General features: G+C 36.2%; 1 protein-coding gene across 2 annotated transcripts in view; it reads left to right on the top strand.

Moving 5' to 3' along the window:
- Window positions 1-19,351, top strand: part of ppp1r37 (protein phosphatase 1, regulatory subunit 37) — a 178,950-nt gene that overhangs the window by 86,431 nt on the left and 73,168 nt on the right. Inside the window, exon 3 of one of the 2 annotated variants that reach the window (XM_039768063.1) lies at window positions 1,584-1,613. The exons of the other annotated variant lie outside the window; for it this stretch is intronic. Coding sequence (XP_039623997.1) covers window positions 1,584-1,613 — 30 coding nt within the window. The remainder of the gene's footprint in view (window positions 1-1,583; window positions 1,614-19,351) is intronic. 2 annotated transcript variants of the gene reach the window in all.

Below are 19,351 nucleotides of genomic sequence, written 5' to 3'. Positions count from 1 at the left end.
TACAGTGAAGCATGGTGGTGGCAGCATCATGCTATGGAGATGCTTTTCAGTGGCAGGAATTGGGAGACTAGTCAGGATAAAGGGAAAGATGACTGCAGCAATGTACAGAGACATCCTGGATGAAAACCTGCTCCAGAGCGCTCTTGACCTCAGACTGGGGCGACGGTTCATCTTTCAGCAGGTCAACGACCCTAAGCACACAGCCAAGATATCAAAGGAGTGGCTTCAGGACAACTCTGTGAATGTTGCTGAGTGGCCCAGCCAGAGTCCAGACTTGAATCCGATTGAACATCTCTGGAGAGATCTTAAAATGGCTGTGCACCGACGCTTCACATCCAACCTGATGGATCTTGAGAGGTGCTGCAAAGAGGAATGGGTGAAACTGGCCAAGGATAGGTGTACCAAGCTTATGGCATCATATTCAAAAAGACTTAAGGCTGGAATTGCTGCCAAAGGTGTATCAACAAAGCATTGAGCAAAGGCTGTGAATACTTAGGTACATGTGATTTCTCAGTTTTTTTATTTTTAATAAATTTGCAAAAACCTCAAGTAAACTTTTTTTACGTTGTCATTATAGGGTGTTGTGTGTAGAATTCTGAGGAAAAAAATGAATTTAATCCATTTTGGAATAAGGCTGTAACATAACAAAATGTGGAAAAAGTGATGTGCTGTGAATACTTTCCGGATGCTGTGTATGTGTGTGTGTATGTATATATATATATATAAATAAATATATATATATATATATATATATATATATATATATAAATAAATAAATATATATATAAATAAATATATATATATATATATATATATAAATAAAATAAATAAATATAAATAAATATATATATATATATATATATATATATATATACAGTAATCCCTCCTCGATCAGCGGGGGTTGCGTTCCAGAACCCCCCACATTAGGTGAAAAGTCGCGAAGTAGAAACCATATGTTTGTATGGTTATTTTTATATATTTTAAGCCCTTATAAACTCTCCCACACTGTTAACATTATTAGAGCCCTCTAGACGTGAAATAACACCTTTGGTCAAAAGTTTAAACTGTGCTCCATGACAAGGTAGAGATGACAGTTCTTTCTCACAATTAAAAGAATGCAAACATAACTTCTCTTCAAAGGAGCTCTGTCAGGAGCAGAGAATGTCAGAGAGAGAGAGAGTGTGACAGAAAAGCAAACAATCAAAAAATCAATACGTGCTGTTGGGCTTTTAAGTATGTGCACTGCGATAAAGCAGCCGCAACATATATTTAGATATGCTTACATTTAAAATTCGCGATAGAGTGAAGCCGCTGAAAGTCAAAGCGCTAGATATAGCGAGGGATCACTCTATATATATATATATATATATATATATATATATATATATATATATATATATATATATATATATATATATATATATATATATATATGGCATCCAAGGAGAGTGTAGAAGCAATGAATCCTAAGAGCAAGGTTGTAGTATCAACATTTGAGGTGAAAAAAGAACTTATCACAAAGCATGCTTATGGAAGGTGACTCACCTTCCAAAAAGTAACCTTTCTCTCTTACTCTCCACCAGCCACACTGGACATCACCACTCCTCACTAAGGTACAGTAAATGCAATTTTCATTTTATTTTACTGTATTTATTTATTTAATGTATTGTTTCAGTTTATTATTTAGGGCATTCAATTGTGCTGTTTTTACCTTAAATTATGTGTATTTGCTGTTTAAATTTATCGAAATGGGTATTGTTTAGGGTCTGGGAACAGATTTATTCACTTTCCATTATTTCTAATGGGGAAAATTGATTCGGACGTAAAGCAATTCAGAGTCTCCTGAAACAAATTAAGTTTGAAGTACAAGGCACAACTGTATTTACTTATTCTGTTGCTTAAATTGCTCCAAGAAATTGAATACATATATTCAAACCACCTGGAATGATTGAAGCTTTGGCTTAGTACATGTGTTAAACTAAGTGATTGATTACTTTGCCACATCTTTGAAAGTCTTGCAGCACCAGATGTATAAAACTTATGTTTAGAGACAATCAGTAGTGAAGATGGCTTAAAAGTAAGTGGGTACAATTAGGTAGTTCGACCAGTTTGAAATGAGTAAGCTGGTCCAACACCTTATGACGGCAGAGCTCAGAGTAAGGGTGGTGATTGTTAAACTGATCTAACAGACAGCAAAACTATTGTCTTGAAGGATAAATTTCTGTGGCTAAATAGGATCCCAAAAAGACCTCTGCCAAACATATAATGTGTGCCATTTGTGAGGAGAACACTTTACATGTGTTAAAAAAAAAAAAAGATGTGAGTGTCAGTAGGCTTTGTGCCATAGGTACCAAGTAACCCAAGCTGTTCTATAACATTTTAGTAATTACTGCTCTGATGCTGATCATTCTGATAATAAAATAGGTCATTACAATAGCAATTGATGAGAAGAATTCATAATTTACTGCAGAATGACGGTTCCTCTAGAGTGCCTCTTTCTCTCGCATGATTTGGCTCAAAAGCTAACCAGCACATCGTCATCTCATAATAGGCTTAAGTTTCAAGTTTGGTATTTTCCGTCTAGCCGTTTTAGCTCTAGACCGTTCTCAAGAAACACTGACACACAGACAGACACACACCCATCATTGAGATATTGATGTTTTCAGTATCAGGAGACCTTAAAATGTCGAAAACCAGAGATTGAAATTTTTGATGACTCTAATGGTTTCGCTCCTCCTCCATAGATGATAGGTTATGAGGGGGAGAACGCAAAGCAAAAATCAACATAACCCTCCTGTAAAAATAAATTCTACTTTGTATTTCAAAGACATCACTAGACTAGTGGTAAATGTGAACTGCCACCTGCTGTAGGTGGTGCCTGACAAAGAGAGATTGTTTAGCTGCAAGGGGTTAAATGTTTTAAAAATGGGACATTCTGTTTCCAAATAGTGGGACACCTTGTGCTAAACAGTATAACTTTGCCATTCTATCGGATAAAAAATGTAAACTTGGTAGAATGATAGCTGACAGATTGGAGCACAGAAGAAAATTGATTTCAGGGTTGTGCATCATAAAATGTCTTTGTTATGTATTGTGAAATTCAGTTTTTTGGAAAGAAATCCTTAAAGCACTGTATCTTTTTTTGTGTGTGTTTTTATTTAGTTGATATTAGTGTACACAAATGTTTTTAATTAGAATGCTTTCTTTTAAAAATTTAAAGTGTTGTACTTGCATCTCTTCAGCCATTTGAAGCTCCTTTATCACAGGATCAGAATAATTGCCATTTATATTTGGGTGTGTAACTTGTTAAATTACTTGTGTCTCATAATTCCTTATGTTAGTTATCCAGTTGTATGCTCAACAATCTCCAAAGTCATAAACGGGAAGCTTGTTCAGACAACTTCATTACAAGTGACACAGGATAGGTAATTAGAAAATATTTGGGGGGTAATTCTATAATGTTTAAAATCAATAATTCTAAACTATTCTTATTTTAAATTCATGTAATACTTGCCTAAACTAATAATCATATAATACTGTATATGTACAACTATAGTATAAGCGGATTTAATGCTGTTTGCAATATAATTATTTGTGATGTTGGCAATATTATTATTACATTATCAGTTTTGTTGTAACTTATTGCTGAAAACTAATAGCATAACATTTTATTTCTCTTAGGGTTGCTATTTTCATGGTATTGTGGTACAGTGGTTCTAAAGTGTTGCTATACAGTTAAAGAAAAACAGGATTAGATCCCAACCTGGCTGCTTTTGGTTGCTGCTGTTGTGTCTGTGTGGGTTTTTCCACTGGGTGCCATGGTTTTTCCTTTCTATTTTTAAAGGTTTGTTCTTTAGCAAGCTATTAATTGGCATTGTATGAGCAACAACCTTTTCAGTAATTTTCAGTTGTAGCCTTCATTAATCTTAGTGAGTTGGAGGCAGTCAGTATCACGCCTCCATGACTGTTAGTAACTTAGTCTGACTTTAACTAGTCTGTGGTTCGCCCTGACAAAATCAATAGTTGTAGAGTCAGGCTTTGCTTACATAAGAGCTGAAAAGCAATGAGTGCTCATCCAGAAGTGCAGTGCAATGATAAGGAAAAAGGAAAAAAAAATTACATATATTAGTGTTGAATTCGCCATATGTGTTATCCTTTTGTACAACATTGTCAGAAAAATGGTCGATCAAGACTATGTTGGAAAGTCATCACACAGCCTTTAAATTTGACATAACCAGAGATGATCAATTTTGTAAACTGATATGGTCCAGGAACAAATTCAGCAACAATAGTCCGCAAGTCTGGCATCCCCAGTGATTTAAAGTCTTGTAATGTGGCATTGGGTCAAGAGTGTGCCCAGTGATGTGCCTCATGTTCCCAGATTGGTCTCCACACTATTGCAGCCGTCACTTGAAATATATAGGTTTAGAATGCAGATGGATGAATTGGAAATGAGGCCAGATTGTACAGTCATGTTTTTTATTTATCATAATTGTATCTGTAGTATTATATTAGTAAATATTAGTGTGCTACTTTAATATTTGATATTAAATGTAATGTTTAAGCAGCAGTTATCTGAACCATGTTCAAGTATTATGTATACTTTAAAGTATATTACATTTCTGGAAATAAAGTATGTTTTTAGTGTACATACTTCATGGTGAAAAACATTTCAAACAGAAAACATCCACCTGTATACTCTAGGTCATAGAAAGCAAGAAGATATTTTCTGTGTAGGTTATATTTACACAGTATATAAAACCTACCTACCTACCTACCTACCTACCTACCTACCTACCTAACCTACCTACCTACCTACCTTCCTTCCTTCCTTCCGCCTATTTTCATACAAACAGTGTAGCTCAAAGTGCTTCACAAGATGTCAAAGAGAAAGGTGCAAGAAAACAGAAATAAATAAGACAAGGCAATAATAAAAAATAAGTAACAAATACATAAAAGCATGAATCTAAATGATCTGAAAAACAGATAACAGATGTCAAGTAGAAGAGTAGTGTTCTTATATACAATGTCATAATGCAAGTCTGTAAAGATAAGTACAGTGATAACTTCAGATAACCCATAAAAAATAAAGCCTTCATCACCTTTTTTGTGCTTATACTTAATGTTAGCTACCTGTGTATGTGCATGTAGTGATAGGAGATTGAAGCCAATCCTTGTGATTTCACCTGTGAGAACTCTTATTAACTCTCCTTTTTTTAGGCCAGCAACAGAATATGCCTCATGCTGTTTTCTGTCTGCCTCCATATTACTGTTACATTGTTTGCCAGCTCTGCAGCACATTTTATGTATATTCATTTTTTCTTAACTTTTTTATTGCCTGCTGGGCATTATATCTTGTACTGGCTGTGTTCTAATTGTTAATTTTAAGTCATTAACATTTTATTGCTTGTTTTCTTTTCCTAGTGACTAGAATATAAGCCATTAAGGAATAAAAAAAAAAAACTCCTATACAGTGGGTACGGAAAGTATTCAGACCCCCTTCAATTTTTCACTTTTTGTTATATTGCAGCCATTTGCTAAAATCATTTAAATTATTTTTTTCCTCATTAATGTACACACAGCACCCCATATTGACAGACAAAAAAGAATTTTTGAAATTGTTGCAGATTTATTAAAAAAGAAAAACTGAAATATCACATGGTCCTAAGTATTCAGACCCTTTGCTCAGTATTTAGTAGAAGCACCCTTTTGAACTAATACAGCCTGAGTCTTCTTGGAAAAGATGCAACAAGTTTTTCACACCCGGATTTGGGGATCCTTTGCCATTCCTCCTTGCAGATCCTCTCTAGTTCTGTCAGGTTGGATGGTAAACGTTGGTGGACAGCCATTTTTAGGTCTCTCCAGAGATGCTCAATTGGGTTTAAGCCAGGGCTCTGGCTGGGCCATTCAAGAACAGTCACAGAGTTGTTGTGAAGTCACTCCTTCGTTATTTTAGCTGTGTGCTTAGGGTCATTGTCTTGTTAGAAGGTAAACCTTCAGCCCAGTCTGAGGTCCTTAGCACTCTGGAGAAGGTTTTTGTCCAGGATATCCCTGTACTTGACCGCATTCATCTTTACCTCGATTGCAACCGGTCGTCCTGTCCCTGCAGCTGAAAAACACCCCCAGTGCCTGGTTGTCTCCACACATACCGTTTAGAATTAAGGCCAAAAAGTTCTATCTTGGTCTCAGCAGACCAGAGAATCTTATTTCTCACCATCTCAGAGTCCTTCAGGTGTCTTTAAGCAAACTCCATGCGGGCTGTCATGTGTCTTGCCTCTCCTCAGTGTGTGGAGACAACCAGGCACTGCTCATCACTTGTCCAATACAGTCCCCACAGTAAAGCATGGCGGTGGCAGCATCATGCTTTGGGGTTGTTTTTCAGCTGCAGGGACAGGACGACTGGTTGCAATCGAGGGAAAGATAAATGCGGCCAAGTACAGGGATATCCTGGACAAAAACCTTCTCCAGAGTGCTAAGGACCTCAGACTGAGCCGAAGGTTTACCTTCCAACAAGACAATGACCCTAAGCACACAGCTAAAATAACGAAGGAGTGGCTTCACAACAACTCTGTGACTGTTCTTGAATGGTCCAGCCAGAGCCCTGACTTAAACCCAATTGAGCATCTCTGGAGAGACCTAAAAATGGCTGTCCACCAACGTTTACCATCCAACCTGACAGAACTGGAGAGGATCTGCAAGGAGGAATGGCAGAGGATCCCCAAATCCAGGTGTGAAAATCTTGTTGCATCTTTCCCAAGAAGACTCATGGCTGTATTAGCTCAAAAGGGTGCTTCTACTAAATACTGAGCAAAGGGTCTGAATACTTAGGACCAGGTGATATTTCAGTTTTTCTTTTTTAATAAATCTGCAACAATTTCAAAAATTCTTTTTTTTGTCTGTCAATATGGGGTGCTGTGTGTACATTAATGAGGAAAAAAAATAATTTAAACGATTTTAGCAAATGGCTGCAATATAACAAAGAGTGAAAAATTGAAGGGGGTCTGAATTCTTTCCGTACCCACTGTATAATGCTTACATAAAAACTAAATCTAGCTATTTTGAAAAAAGACACAGTCTGTTTTTAGGTGGAGGTGTTCGAAACTATGAGTTAGCAAAACTAAATTGTATGCTATCTACAAGTGACTTTTGTCTAGATTTGCAAAAGATGGTTAACACCAAACCAGGTTTTTTTTTTTAATACTTCTGGATAATGAGCAGAAATAGTTCATATTAATATGTATTTTAAAATTCCTGTCGGGCCTGTATCTCCAGTGATTTAAAGATTGCATTAAATATACCCTGCGCTCATACATCAGTTTTTAAACCTTGAATAAACAAAGCAGCTGGAACTGAAGCATGTGGCCATGCTTGCCAGAGGGGCATTTGAAAAGCATGAGCTGTCTTAGCCGGATTAGTCAGAGACTGCTGATCTTGGAGAAGATCCACAATTCACAGCAAATCAAGCCTACATGTCATTTTAAAAAAGAACAGTTCTGGAGCATAGGACACAACAATTCATTTTGCTTTATACTGTGAAGTGAAGCCTACTTTCTTTTAAATTTTTTTGTCCATAGTTGTTCAAACCTCTGTAAGCAGAAATGAAATACCCTGGATAGCCAGTGTTAGACTTCCCCATCTGCAGTAAGAATCTGGTACAGTTTCTAATCCTTTTATGGGTGAGCCACTGTGCAACATTGATTGCAACCTTGAAACTGCATATTATTAAACTTCATATATAGTATCTTTTTTGGGTAAGACCTTCATCTTCTAATCTGATGTTTCCTAAGATAATTTGTGTTTTGTTTTCCTAAACTGTTTTCCATCTGCTTTTACATTGTTACTATGGTGTTTACACCTCCGCAATGTTTCTCTCAGGTTGAAGTGCTTTTTTAAAATATCTTTAAACAGTGTAAATGAGATATCTTTTTAGATTTCTTTCTTCGCAACACAAATTGCTGATACATTTGCTGACTGCAGGATTAAGTGAATTCTCTCTCATTAAGTGCCACAGCCAGCTGCACATTGATTCATTTTTGTGTGAAATAAGGAACCATTACTCATTTTAATGGGTCATCACACATGCTATTGCAGTTAATTGTTTTGAAAGAGTAGCATCTGAATGCATATCTAGCTGAAATATTTTCAAAACACTTATTATAAAGAGCTTTTTTACTGTTTATTTTAATAAACAAATGAAGATTATTTGTGTTTTAGTTTTCACTTTTAAATTTCTATACCTTGCCTAGCTTTTATTTATATGACCTAAATCGTGTGCAATGTAAAATGTAATATATTAACCAAAAACTCCACCAAACATTTGTTGAAGGGGGCCAAAACCTGATCTGTCAGCTCTGGTCTCATGACAGGAACAAAACCTGAATGGGTTTCCAGTGTATTATGGATCACTTTGCATCCTGCTGCTATACTGACTCATAGATGTCTAACTTGGAGTTGCTAGTTCACCTAGCCTGCACGGCTTGGGTATATGGAAGAAAATTAGAATGCATGTAGTAGAAACTGATACAGACACGTGAAGTGTATGCATACTCCACAGAGACATTTTTCAGTCAGTGGTTTGAATTTGGTCAATGTCATTGAAGTTCACCAATGCCTTGACTTCAGATATCTAAGGAAAAACCTAGATATCCTTATAGATTCTCAACATCCTTTACAGGTGTTTAGTGGAGTCCATCTTCATGGTTTACACTATATCTTGGTGTCCACTTGGCTTGTGTCAGCAGAACACTACAGAGTGAAACTGAGAAAGTTAATGACACACAGCTCCTACCTCTTCAGGTGGTATGTAAATCATTCTGCATTAGAAAGGCAAACAGCATTATTAAAAACCTTAGCCATCCTGCACGCTTGACATAACTGTCCCCTACCCCTATTCAGAATCATTAGCACTCTTGCCATTTTTCAGGGCCAGTTTTTATCCTTGGGTCCTAATGCTACACAACCACTAATGGTACTGACCCTTACATGAGTTGTGCATTTTTTATATCAATTGTTTGTACACATATGGGGGGAGAGAAAGAGAGCAGGCCTGATCTATACCTAATCTATCCTCTCAATCTTTATAATTATAACTACCAACGTAATAATAAGCTGCATGGCAACAACTCTAGGGGAAATAGGAAATTAAGACCAAAGCTTTCTCACTTCCAGTTAAGACTATAAAATTACATCAAAAACTCAGAATCAGTGTCTCCATGATGGGACAGTTAACTTCGTAAGCTGGAATGTTAAAGGCCTGAATCATGAATTAAAGAGAAAGAAAGTACTCTCTCACCTAACAGGTCTAAATGCTAAATTAATATTACAGGAAACCCACTTACTAAGCAAGGATCAGTTCCGGCTACAAAAAGATTGGACTGGTCAAATGTTCCATTCTAGTTTTACGAAGAAAACTAGAGGTGTGGGAATTCTCATACATAGAACAGTACCATTTGTAGCATCAGATGTAGTATTGGATCCTGAAGGGAGATATGTAATGGTCATGGCTCTTATTCGATGTTAATTAATGTTGATTTATTTTGTTTTCTTATTGTGTCTTTTATTTTTCTATTCTTTATTATGTAAAGCACTTTGAGCTACTGTTTGTATGAAAATGTGCTATAGAAATGTTGTTGTTGTTATCTAACTGTAAAATGATTTTGATAAATGTTTATGCTCCTAATGTTGATGATAAGGAATTTATACATAATTTATTTGCATCCATTCCCAATCTGAACACTCATAAAGTTATAATGGCTGGGGACTTTAATTGTGTTTTAAATCCACTTTTAGATAGACTTCCTCCACAGGGGGAACGGCATCTAACACCGCAAAGATAATTACAAAGTTTATAACTGATCACAACTTATCAAGCCCCTGGAGTTTTTTAAACCCAAATTCAAGAACATATTCTTTCTACTCGCTAGTACATCATTGCTACTCAAGGATTGACTACTTCTTTATAGACAATAACTTCTTGCCTAAGATTAAATCTTGCAAATAAGATGCTATTGTTATTTCTGACCATGCACCTATGATCTTGGAGCTAAAATTACTAAGCCCCATACACTCACCCCAGAGATGGCCTCAACCGCTTCTATTAGCTGACGAGAATTGTACTGAATTTATATCCAAACAAATCAAATTCTTTCTAGAGACAAATACATCCCCTGAGATCTCTGCAGGAATACTCTGGGAAACTCTTAAGGCCTTCTTAAGAGGACAGATTATCTCATATCTTTCCCACAGAAATAAATCCGAAGCCAAGAAAGTAGCAGAGATAAAAGGCGAAATTACTAAAATAGATGAAGAACATGCCAGACTACCAAGCGAGACTCTACATAGAGGAGGCAGGCTCTACATTCAGAATTAAACCTCTTGACAACTAAAGAAACTGAACAACTAATTTACAAATCCAGACATCATTATTATGAACATGGAGAGAAAGCTAATAAGCTTTTAGCTCAACAAATTCACAAGCAAGAAGTGCAACGCAATCTCGTAATCACTAACACTAACGGAGATAAAATCATGAACACAAAAATATAATGCACACTTTCAGAGACTACTATAAATCCCTATATACTACTGAGTTTAAAGAAGACAATACAATCTAATGCATTTCTGGATACATTACAGATACCACAAATAGACGCTTTTAGTGTGGAGGAACTTGATAAACCTCTGCATTATCAGAATTACTAGATGCTATAAAGTCACTCCAAGGTGGAAAAGCAGCAGGTCCTGATGGCTACCCTGCAGAGTTTTACAAGAAATTCTCCGCTCAGCTAGCTCCTCTCCTATTAGCAACATTTACAGAAGCCAGAGATAACCAATCTCTTCCACAAACCTTTCGCCAAGCACTAATCACTGTCTTTCCAAAACAAAATAAGGACTTATTACAATGTGCATCATACAGACCAATTTCACTTCTGAATAACGACGTTAAAATACTCTCTAAAATCATAGCTAGAAGGATGGAGAAAGTGCTCCCTCGTAATATCACAAGACCAAACTGGATTTATTAGGGGCCGACACTTATCTTCAAATCTTCGACGCCTGTTTAATGTAATATACTCACCAACTAAATCAAACACCCCAGAAATATTATTATCATTGGATGCAGAAAAGCATTGACATGATTGAATGGAAATACCTTTTACTACATTGGAGAAGTTTGGGTTTGGCCCAACATTTGTGCATGGATTAAATTACTGTATACTAACCCAGAAGCTTCAGTTTGCATCAATAACATTTGCTCAGACTACTTTAAACTAGAACGTGGCACTAGACAAGGATGCCCTTGTCACCGCTGTTGTTTGCATTGCCATTGAACCACTGGCAATACATTGTCGAAATACTGATCAGATAAAGGGGATTAGCAGAGAAGGACTGGAACAGAAAATCTCATTATATGCAGATGACATGGTACTGTATATATCGATCCAGAAAATTCTGTGCCTGCAGTCTTAGCAGCACTCACAGAATTTCAAAAGATCTCTGGTCTCAGAATTAATCTGAATAAAAGTGTACTCTTTCCAGTGAATTCTCAAGCATATAATATTAGATTAGACACCCTACCTTTTATCATTGCAGAACAGTTTAAATACCTGGGTAAACATCACAAGTAAACATAAAGCTCTTTATCAACAAAATTTCGCTCTGCATGGAAAAAATTAAACAAGACTTGCATAGATGGTCAACCCTTCATCTCACACTAGCTGGAAGAATTAACACTGTTAAGATGAATATTCTTCCTAAGCTCCTTTTTATTTCAAAACATCCCAATATACATTAATAAATCATTCTTTAAGCAATTAGATTCAACAATAACCTCATTTATTTGGAATTCAAAACATCCACGCATCAAAAGAGCGACCCTACAAAGACAAAAGGCAGAAGGTGGCATGGCTCTACCTAACTTCCAGTTTTATTACTGGGCAGCAAATATACAGGTGATAAGAACCTGGACACAAATAGAAGAACATACACAGGCTTGGACCACAATAGAAGTAAAATCCTGCAGTACTTCTTTGTATTCCTTGCTTGTGCTCCAATAAACACACGTTATCGGCAATACACTAATAACCCAATTGTGCTCCACTCACTTAGAATCTGGAACCAATGTAGAAAGCATTTTAAGACGGAGAAGCTTCTATCTGTGGCACCCTGCAAGAGAACCACCTCTTTCAACCTTCACAAACATATGCAGTTTTAATATCTGGAAAAATTTGGAATTAACTTGCTTAGAGATCTTTATATAGACAACGCCTTTGCATCCTATGAACAATTACATTCCAAATTTAACATTCCAGCTACACATTTCTTTCACTATCTTCAAATCAGGAACTTTGTTAAACAGAACCTTCCAGATTTTCCTCATCTTGCACCCTCATCCATGCTGGAAAAATATTGCTCAATCTCAAGGACTTAGACTCCATCTCTACAATATATAAAATCATTTTACAATCCCTCCTTTCAAAGATCCAAGAGGACACTGGGAAAAGATCTCTCAATTAATATATCAGAAAAGGAGTGGAAAGTAGCAATGCAGAGAATTCACTCGAGCTCCATATGCAAAGCATACAATTATACAACTCAAAATTATATATCGAGCACATCTGTCTCACTAAAACTTTCCAAAATGTTTCCAGGGCATGATCCAACCTGCTAACGTTGCAACCAAGCCCCAGCCTCACTAGGTCACATGTTCTGGGCCTGCACCAAATTAACATTATTCTGGACAAAAATTTTTATTACCTTCAGACAGCCTTGGACTCACAATCCCTCCTAACCCATTAACAGCTGTGTTTGGGGTTCTTCCAGAGGGGCTTAAAGTGGAGAAAGACAAACAAATTGTGATTGCATTCACTACACTTTTGGCACGCAGACTCATTCTGATAAACTGGAAGAACCCAAACTCTCCTCTTTAAGTCAGTGGGAAACTGATGTGTTATATTATTTGAAATTGGAAAAATCAAATACTCAGTTAGAGGATCTGTACAGACTTTTTCAAAACATGGCAGGATCTAATCAGTAATATTTTAAAATAAGTTCATAAAGCACAGAGAATTTATTAATTTAGGTATGTTTACAAGCCTTAAATTTTACACTTTGGCTTGCTCTCTCTCTCAGGGTGGGGATCGATCTGTTCTTAACTCAATTTTTTTTTGTAAAAACTTGATTGCTTTGTATGGATTGTAATAAAATTAATGAGAAAAAAAAAAAAAAAAAGAGTTCCTTTCAGTCAAAGCTAGTATATCTTTCAAATTTACATTTCTCAGGTTCTGACATATCAGGAATATGGGTGTTTTGCTTTGTTTTTTTAGAGCATCATTATAAGTCAGAATAAACTGCTGGTACCTGCTGCCACTGCCTGCTTACTTAATTGTTGTTGACATGTAGCTGCATTTTGTGTTTTCATCACTATAGAAACAGACAGAGGTTGGGGCCATTGTGCATGGTAGCTCATAGCCCTAGTTTTTAAAGATCTAGCTTTAAGACTGGAGGAAGGAGTGAAGAAAAATGGAAATATTCATAGACATTCTACAGGAACATATTGGGAAAAACTAGGAAAAACCTAACTGCACATGTAGTAAAGCTTTAAGGATAGAATAAAGAGAAATTGAAACCAAACAAGTGGGCAATGTTTTGTTTCAGAAGATATGTGTAATTTCCCTCTCATCAAATTGGAATCTTGCTAATGTTATTCTGCGAGGCCTGCACCACAGTCTTAGCTTATATTTCTGAATGTAATAGTTGCTCATGTTCAAAGGAAACAGTTGGCAGTAATAACTAATATACATAGGAACCAAAGAAATAATTAGATTCTTTTGTCATATGAGTAGGATGTAACTTTAGGATTCAACTTTTTCTGTACCTTGACAAAATAGTAAATTGCAATTTGCTACTATAGTACATCGAATATGTTTTAACATAGCGCAACATTCTACACCCTGCTTTTATATAACATTTCTTGAAATAGTTGTGTAAAGTGGAGATGACATTTTTACATGTTTTTAAAAATCAATCTCATAATTATCCATTGTGCTTTTAAAAAAAACAGTTGTATTTACAACATAAATGCACCTAAACATAAATTTAAACTTTGAAAATTGTTGAAATTTTGTCCTGATCTAATATTCTGTGTGTAACTGAATTTTCATACAGAAGATTTTCCAAGTGTATTCCATCTTGTGCTGTATAATTAAAAAAAAAAAAAACAATAATTGAAAGGATTGTGTAATGGATTAGAATCCCTTCCAGAATTGTCTTTTTCTGTGATCCCTTTACTTCTCAGACAGGTCCTTGCTTCTTTTCTCTCTTTCTTAAATAAAACAGATATATAAACTTGATTAAAGAGTTTAGTATTTTATTTACTGTGAATTGTTATATTTGTTGTACTGTGTGTTTTGGTTATGCTGTGTTGAGTGGAAAGCATTGTGACAGTAAGTACTTTTAATAGAGCAAAATGTTTGCATTACATAAATGTATAGAGCCACCACTGTTGACTTAAACGGTGCGATCTTGAACATGTTCTTTGTCTGCAAATATGAGAAGGGATGGAATAAGGCATTCTTTATGAATTGTGTACATAAATAGTGTAATTTAGTGCAAAAAAGTGCTAAGGAGATATACTTTATGCCACAAATCTGCCGATGAATGTGTCCACTTATTTCCTGTCAGAAACGTAATCTTCTCGCACTCTAATTTCATAAATTATTGTTAGTAGGTCTGGGTAGTCGGTACACAAAACCAGCAACTTTAACTCCGACCCCTCAATTTCTGGTACCACCAACGGCTCAGACTATGACTCCTCAATTTGTAATTAGACTCGTATATTTATTACGTGTACGTCACTGCCAGCATGAATCATCAGGCTACTTTTGAACCTGTTAAAATTCAGGTTTAAAGGATGTAGCAATACAATTGTTGCTTTCAAACACTGTAACATTAAATGTGAGGCTAAACTTGCAAAATAAAAAAAGCTATATTTTTTTTTTTATCAAATGTCTAAAAGAAGAAAAAGTTTAATCGAATTAGTATATGTGAAATTGGAAAATTTAAAACATTTTATTACAATTTACATTTTATCAGAGTAGGAGTTGGAACATTTTTACTGACTCTGACCTCAGTAACCCAATAATTGCTTGTGACTCCATAGCCTGAATGCAAGAGGACAGACATTCTTTAGGCTGAATATCACTAATATCATAATCATATAAATTACTTTAAAATAAAGATGATGTTTACTGTAAGCACTGGCCACAAATAAAAGTTGTTTACTACCTTCAGTGAAATAAATGCCTGCCTCTGTTATAGTTTGTGATGATTGTGTTGTATAGGACTAGTGAGATCAGAAAATAAGTGAAAGAATAGAGCTGTAAGTAGTACCAACAGAATAATCAATCCATCCATCCATCCATTACCCACCGCTTATCCGAGGTCGGGTCGCGGGGGTAGCAGCCTAAGCAGAGAAACCCAGACATCCCTCACCTCCGGCCACCTCCTCCAGCTCCTCTTGGAGGACCCCGTGGCGTTCCAGGGCCAGCCGGGAGATATAATCCCTCCAGCGTGTCCTAGGTCTGCCCCGTGGCCTTATCCCTGTGGGGCATGCCCGGAACACTCCCCGAGGGAGGCGTCCAGGGGGCATCCTAACCAGATGCCTGAACCACCTCAACTGACTCATCTCAATGCGGAGGAGCAGCGAGACTACTCCGAGTCTCTCCCAGATAACTGAACTCCTCACCCTATCTCTAAGGGAAAGTCCAGCCACCCTGCGGAGAAAACTCATTTCGGCTGCTTGTATCTGCGATCTTGCTTTTTCGGTCGCTACCCAAAGTTTGTGGCCATAGATGAGGATAGGAACGTAGATTGACTGGTAAATCGAGAGCCTCGCCTTTTGGCTCAGCTCCCTCTTCACCACGACGGACCGTTGCAGAACCCACATTACATATTATGCAAGAATGACTAATTAAATTGAATGAGCTGTATTGGACTAAACTGCTTGTTTTATCAAGAGATTTTCTTTGAAGTGCAGATAGTGTCTTCTATCTATCTGTCTATCTTTTTTCTCTTTTACTGATATAATGGAGCCTGGCTATTTGCCATTCTGTCAGTCATTTTAGCAATGAAATGCAAATAGAAATGCTTTATCTCTTTCAAACTTGTGCCAGATGGTATGAATCTGAAAACAGGAAACATAGAAACCCTTAATTATCTGGTGTTTCTTATCCCAGCTATTGAGTTTGGTGAATACATTTGGAAAGTTCCAATGTGAAAATTTAAGAAGCAAAATTATTATTCAATGTATGCCTCGTAAAATGTGACTTCCTTTCCTTTGGAAGTAACTTCTTATTAGCTTTACACTGGAACTCTGTGTCTGGTTGAGTAAAATGTTGCCTCTAACCAATCAGCTAAACTCCATCTATTTTGCATTTGTCATCTGTTGTGCACCCCGACTGCAATAACGAAGAAAGCATTCAGTTATACTGTATATAGAGAAAGGGATTATTCAGTGTTTACATTAGACTATGCAACATTTTAGAAAAGCAAACAGTGTTGCACACTATTTAGGAGCACTCATTTTTTCCACCTTCAGATCTATAATCGGTGATATTAAGGAAAGAATGAACTTCATTTGTAGGCAATTTGAGAGCGGTTTATTAAATATTTAAAATTTCAGGGTGTGCCAAAGCAGAATACACAAAGCTCAGAATCATAGATGTTAATGGCATCATATTTTATTTACTTTTTTTTCTTTTTTAACCTCAGTCGAGTCAACTTAGTCAGTCTATATGAATTTAAATGTTCACTATATGTATGCTTGGTTTTTCCCATGATTGCTCTTTTATTAAATTTTTTTTTCCCCACGGTCAAAAAGAACTTTTGATTTAAGACGATTTGGAGACTTTAGTTTGGACCTTTATGGCTGCAGAAGGACAGCCTGAGGTAAGCTGGCATCTAATACAGCTGACCAGCTGTTGCAGATCAAAAAAAAAAAGATGGATGTAGGGGCAATGGGTTGAGAGTGTATATGAATGATTAAATCCAATGGATCCAAATTATTGAGAGCATTATACAGTACTAATACTGGATAGGGCCTCATTTTGTTTTGCTCTCAAAGCATCATCTATTCTTTGTGGCATGGACTGCACAAGATTTTGGAAACATTCTTTTGAGTTTCTGATCCATGTTAACGTTATTGCATCATTCCATTTCTGCAGATTTGTCAGCTGCACATTCTTGATGCAAATCTTCTATTCTCTCAAATTCCAGAGGTTATTCTGTTGGAGTCAGACCTGGTGACTGATGATCACCAGCCTGGATTGTTGACACAAGGCAGGTTGGGTGCATGGATTCATGCTGTTGCTGCCAAATTCTCACACACTATCTGTGTGCTTCAGCAGAAACTGAGATTCGTCAAACCAGGCTATGGTTTTCTAGTCTTCAAACTTTCCAGTGTTGATGAGCCTGATCTCACTGCAGTCTCGGCTTTCTGTTCTTGGCTGACAGGAGTAGAAGCTGACGTGGTCTTCTGCGGTTGATGATCATCTGCCTCAAGGTTCATTGAATTGTACAGTACAATCTGAAATGCTTTTCTGCTCAACGAGAACTCACAGAGTGGTTATCTTAATTACTCTAGCCTTTCTGTAACCTCATATCAGTTTGGCCATTCACCTCTAACTCCACTCATCAAAAAGGTGTTTCTGTGTGAAGAACTGATGCTTACCAGATGCTATTTGGTTTTCATACCATTCTGAGCAAATTCTACAGGCTATTCTGTATGAAAATCTCAGGAGATAAGTAGTTACAGAAATACTCAAATCAACCGGTCTGGCCATCGAAATACTCAAATCAACCAGTCTGGCCATCAACGTTTATGTCATGGTTGAAATCACTGAGATCGCATTTATTCAGCATTCTGCTGTTTGATGTTAACGTTATCTGAACATCCTAACTTGTGTCTGCAGGATTTTATGCATTGTGCTACTTTAAGAAAAAAAACATTAAAGCAGAGAAGATTGCTGTGTATTAATAAAGATGAGTTTAGTAGCATTGAAAACTAGTAGTAATTAATAATAATAATAATTAAAGACAAAATGTACAGGGGATTTAAATAAAAAAAAAAATTGAGCGGGAGCATAAACACATTTTTAGAAACCCAGTCTTGACTATTTTGGGAAATAATGAACCTATTTTAAACTTTTCTCTCTCTGTATCCAGACAGCTTGTAGCATTAATGAAAATTAATAGTTTGAAAAGTTCCAGTGCAGTTTGTGCCTAAGACTGTATTGAGACAGGACAGCTCACCTTTTAAATGCAAACAGTGGCAGATTTCTGGAGTAGTTCTAAATTTATATGCTGTTTTTGGAAAGTTTTTTGTTTTTTCTCTTTCTTTTTTTCCACCATTTGTTAGCTATATATTTGTTTTCCAGCACTTGGATACCTTTGTTATTTCTTTAAAAGATATCATTGCTTTTTTTTCTGTTGGTCTTCCAGAAAGTACTTTTTTATAACCAAATAGCCAGTTCTAAAACAAACTTTATGTAGCATCCACGTTTTTGAACTTTTGCTTTGTGATGAATTGGCAAGCCCTATTCAGGCACTTCTCATTGCAGTGTTAAATTTATTCAGCTTTGCCCTGAGATGTTTTCTCTCATTGGTTATTTGTGACAGCACAACTTGACACATGCTCTTGCACAAAAAATACTAGACAGCTTTTTCATTGTTTCTTTAAGATGAGGTTACTTTCTCTTTAACATGCTCGACAAAACAAAGAATGTCCTCAGTTTAGTAAACATTTGCAGTTTGTGCTGTATCTGTTGACTGGGACCAAGGTGTCACGTTATGTGGCATGTTAGCTTTGCAGTGGATACACAGTGTTAGTTTTTACATTTCTATGATTACAAATAACAAACTGGCTTTTCCTGTAAATGCCATTTGAAGGTAGCTTGGTATTGGAGATTTTACTCTGCTTGCCAATAGAATTTCATTCTGAGGACCAATTGAAAGAAATGCAGTTTTATAAAGTCAAGTAAAATGGATTAAAATGTTTTAATAAGCTTTAAATATTTACTTCAGTCAGAGGTCTAAAATGATTTGCAAATTTTCAGGTGACGATTCTTCTTTAGTAATCTTATGCTGGTATAACTCTTGTTGTGTGTTGTTAATTCAAAATATTTAAAGTTGAAAATTCAACACCATTTTATTTGATATTGGCTTTATTTAAGGTAATACAAAATTTCTTATGGTTCTAAAACATTTTTATTAACCATACTCTCTCTCACTGCAATAAAGGATGTGTTCACAAGAGAGGAACTATAACTGTATTTGCAGTAAATAGGACACCAGT

The sequence above is a fragment of the Polypterus senegalus genome, chromosome 11, assembly GCF_016835505.1.
Source record: "Polypterus senegalus isolate Bchr_013 chromosome 11, ASM1683550v1, whole genome shotgun sequence".
In the NCBI taxonomy this organism is placed as follows: domain Eukaryota; kingdom Metazoa; phylum Chordata; class Cladistia; order Polypteriformes; family Polypteridae; genus Polypterus; species Polypterus senegalus.
Note: the sequence above shows the minus strand (reverse complement) of the source record. Positions and strands in the feature narration are given on the sequence as shown.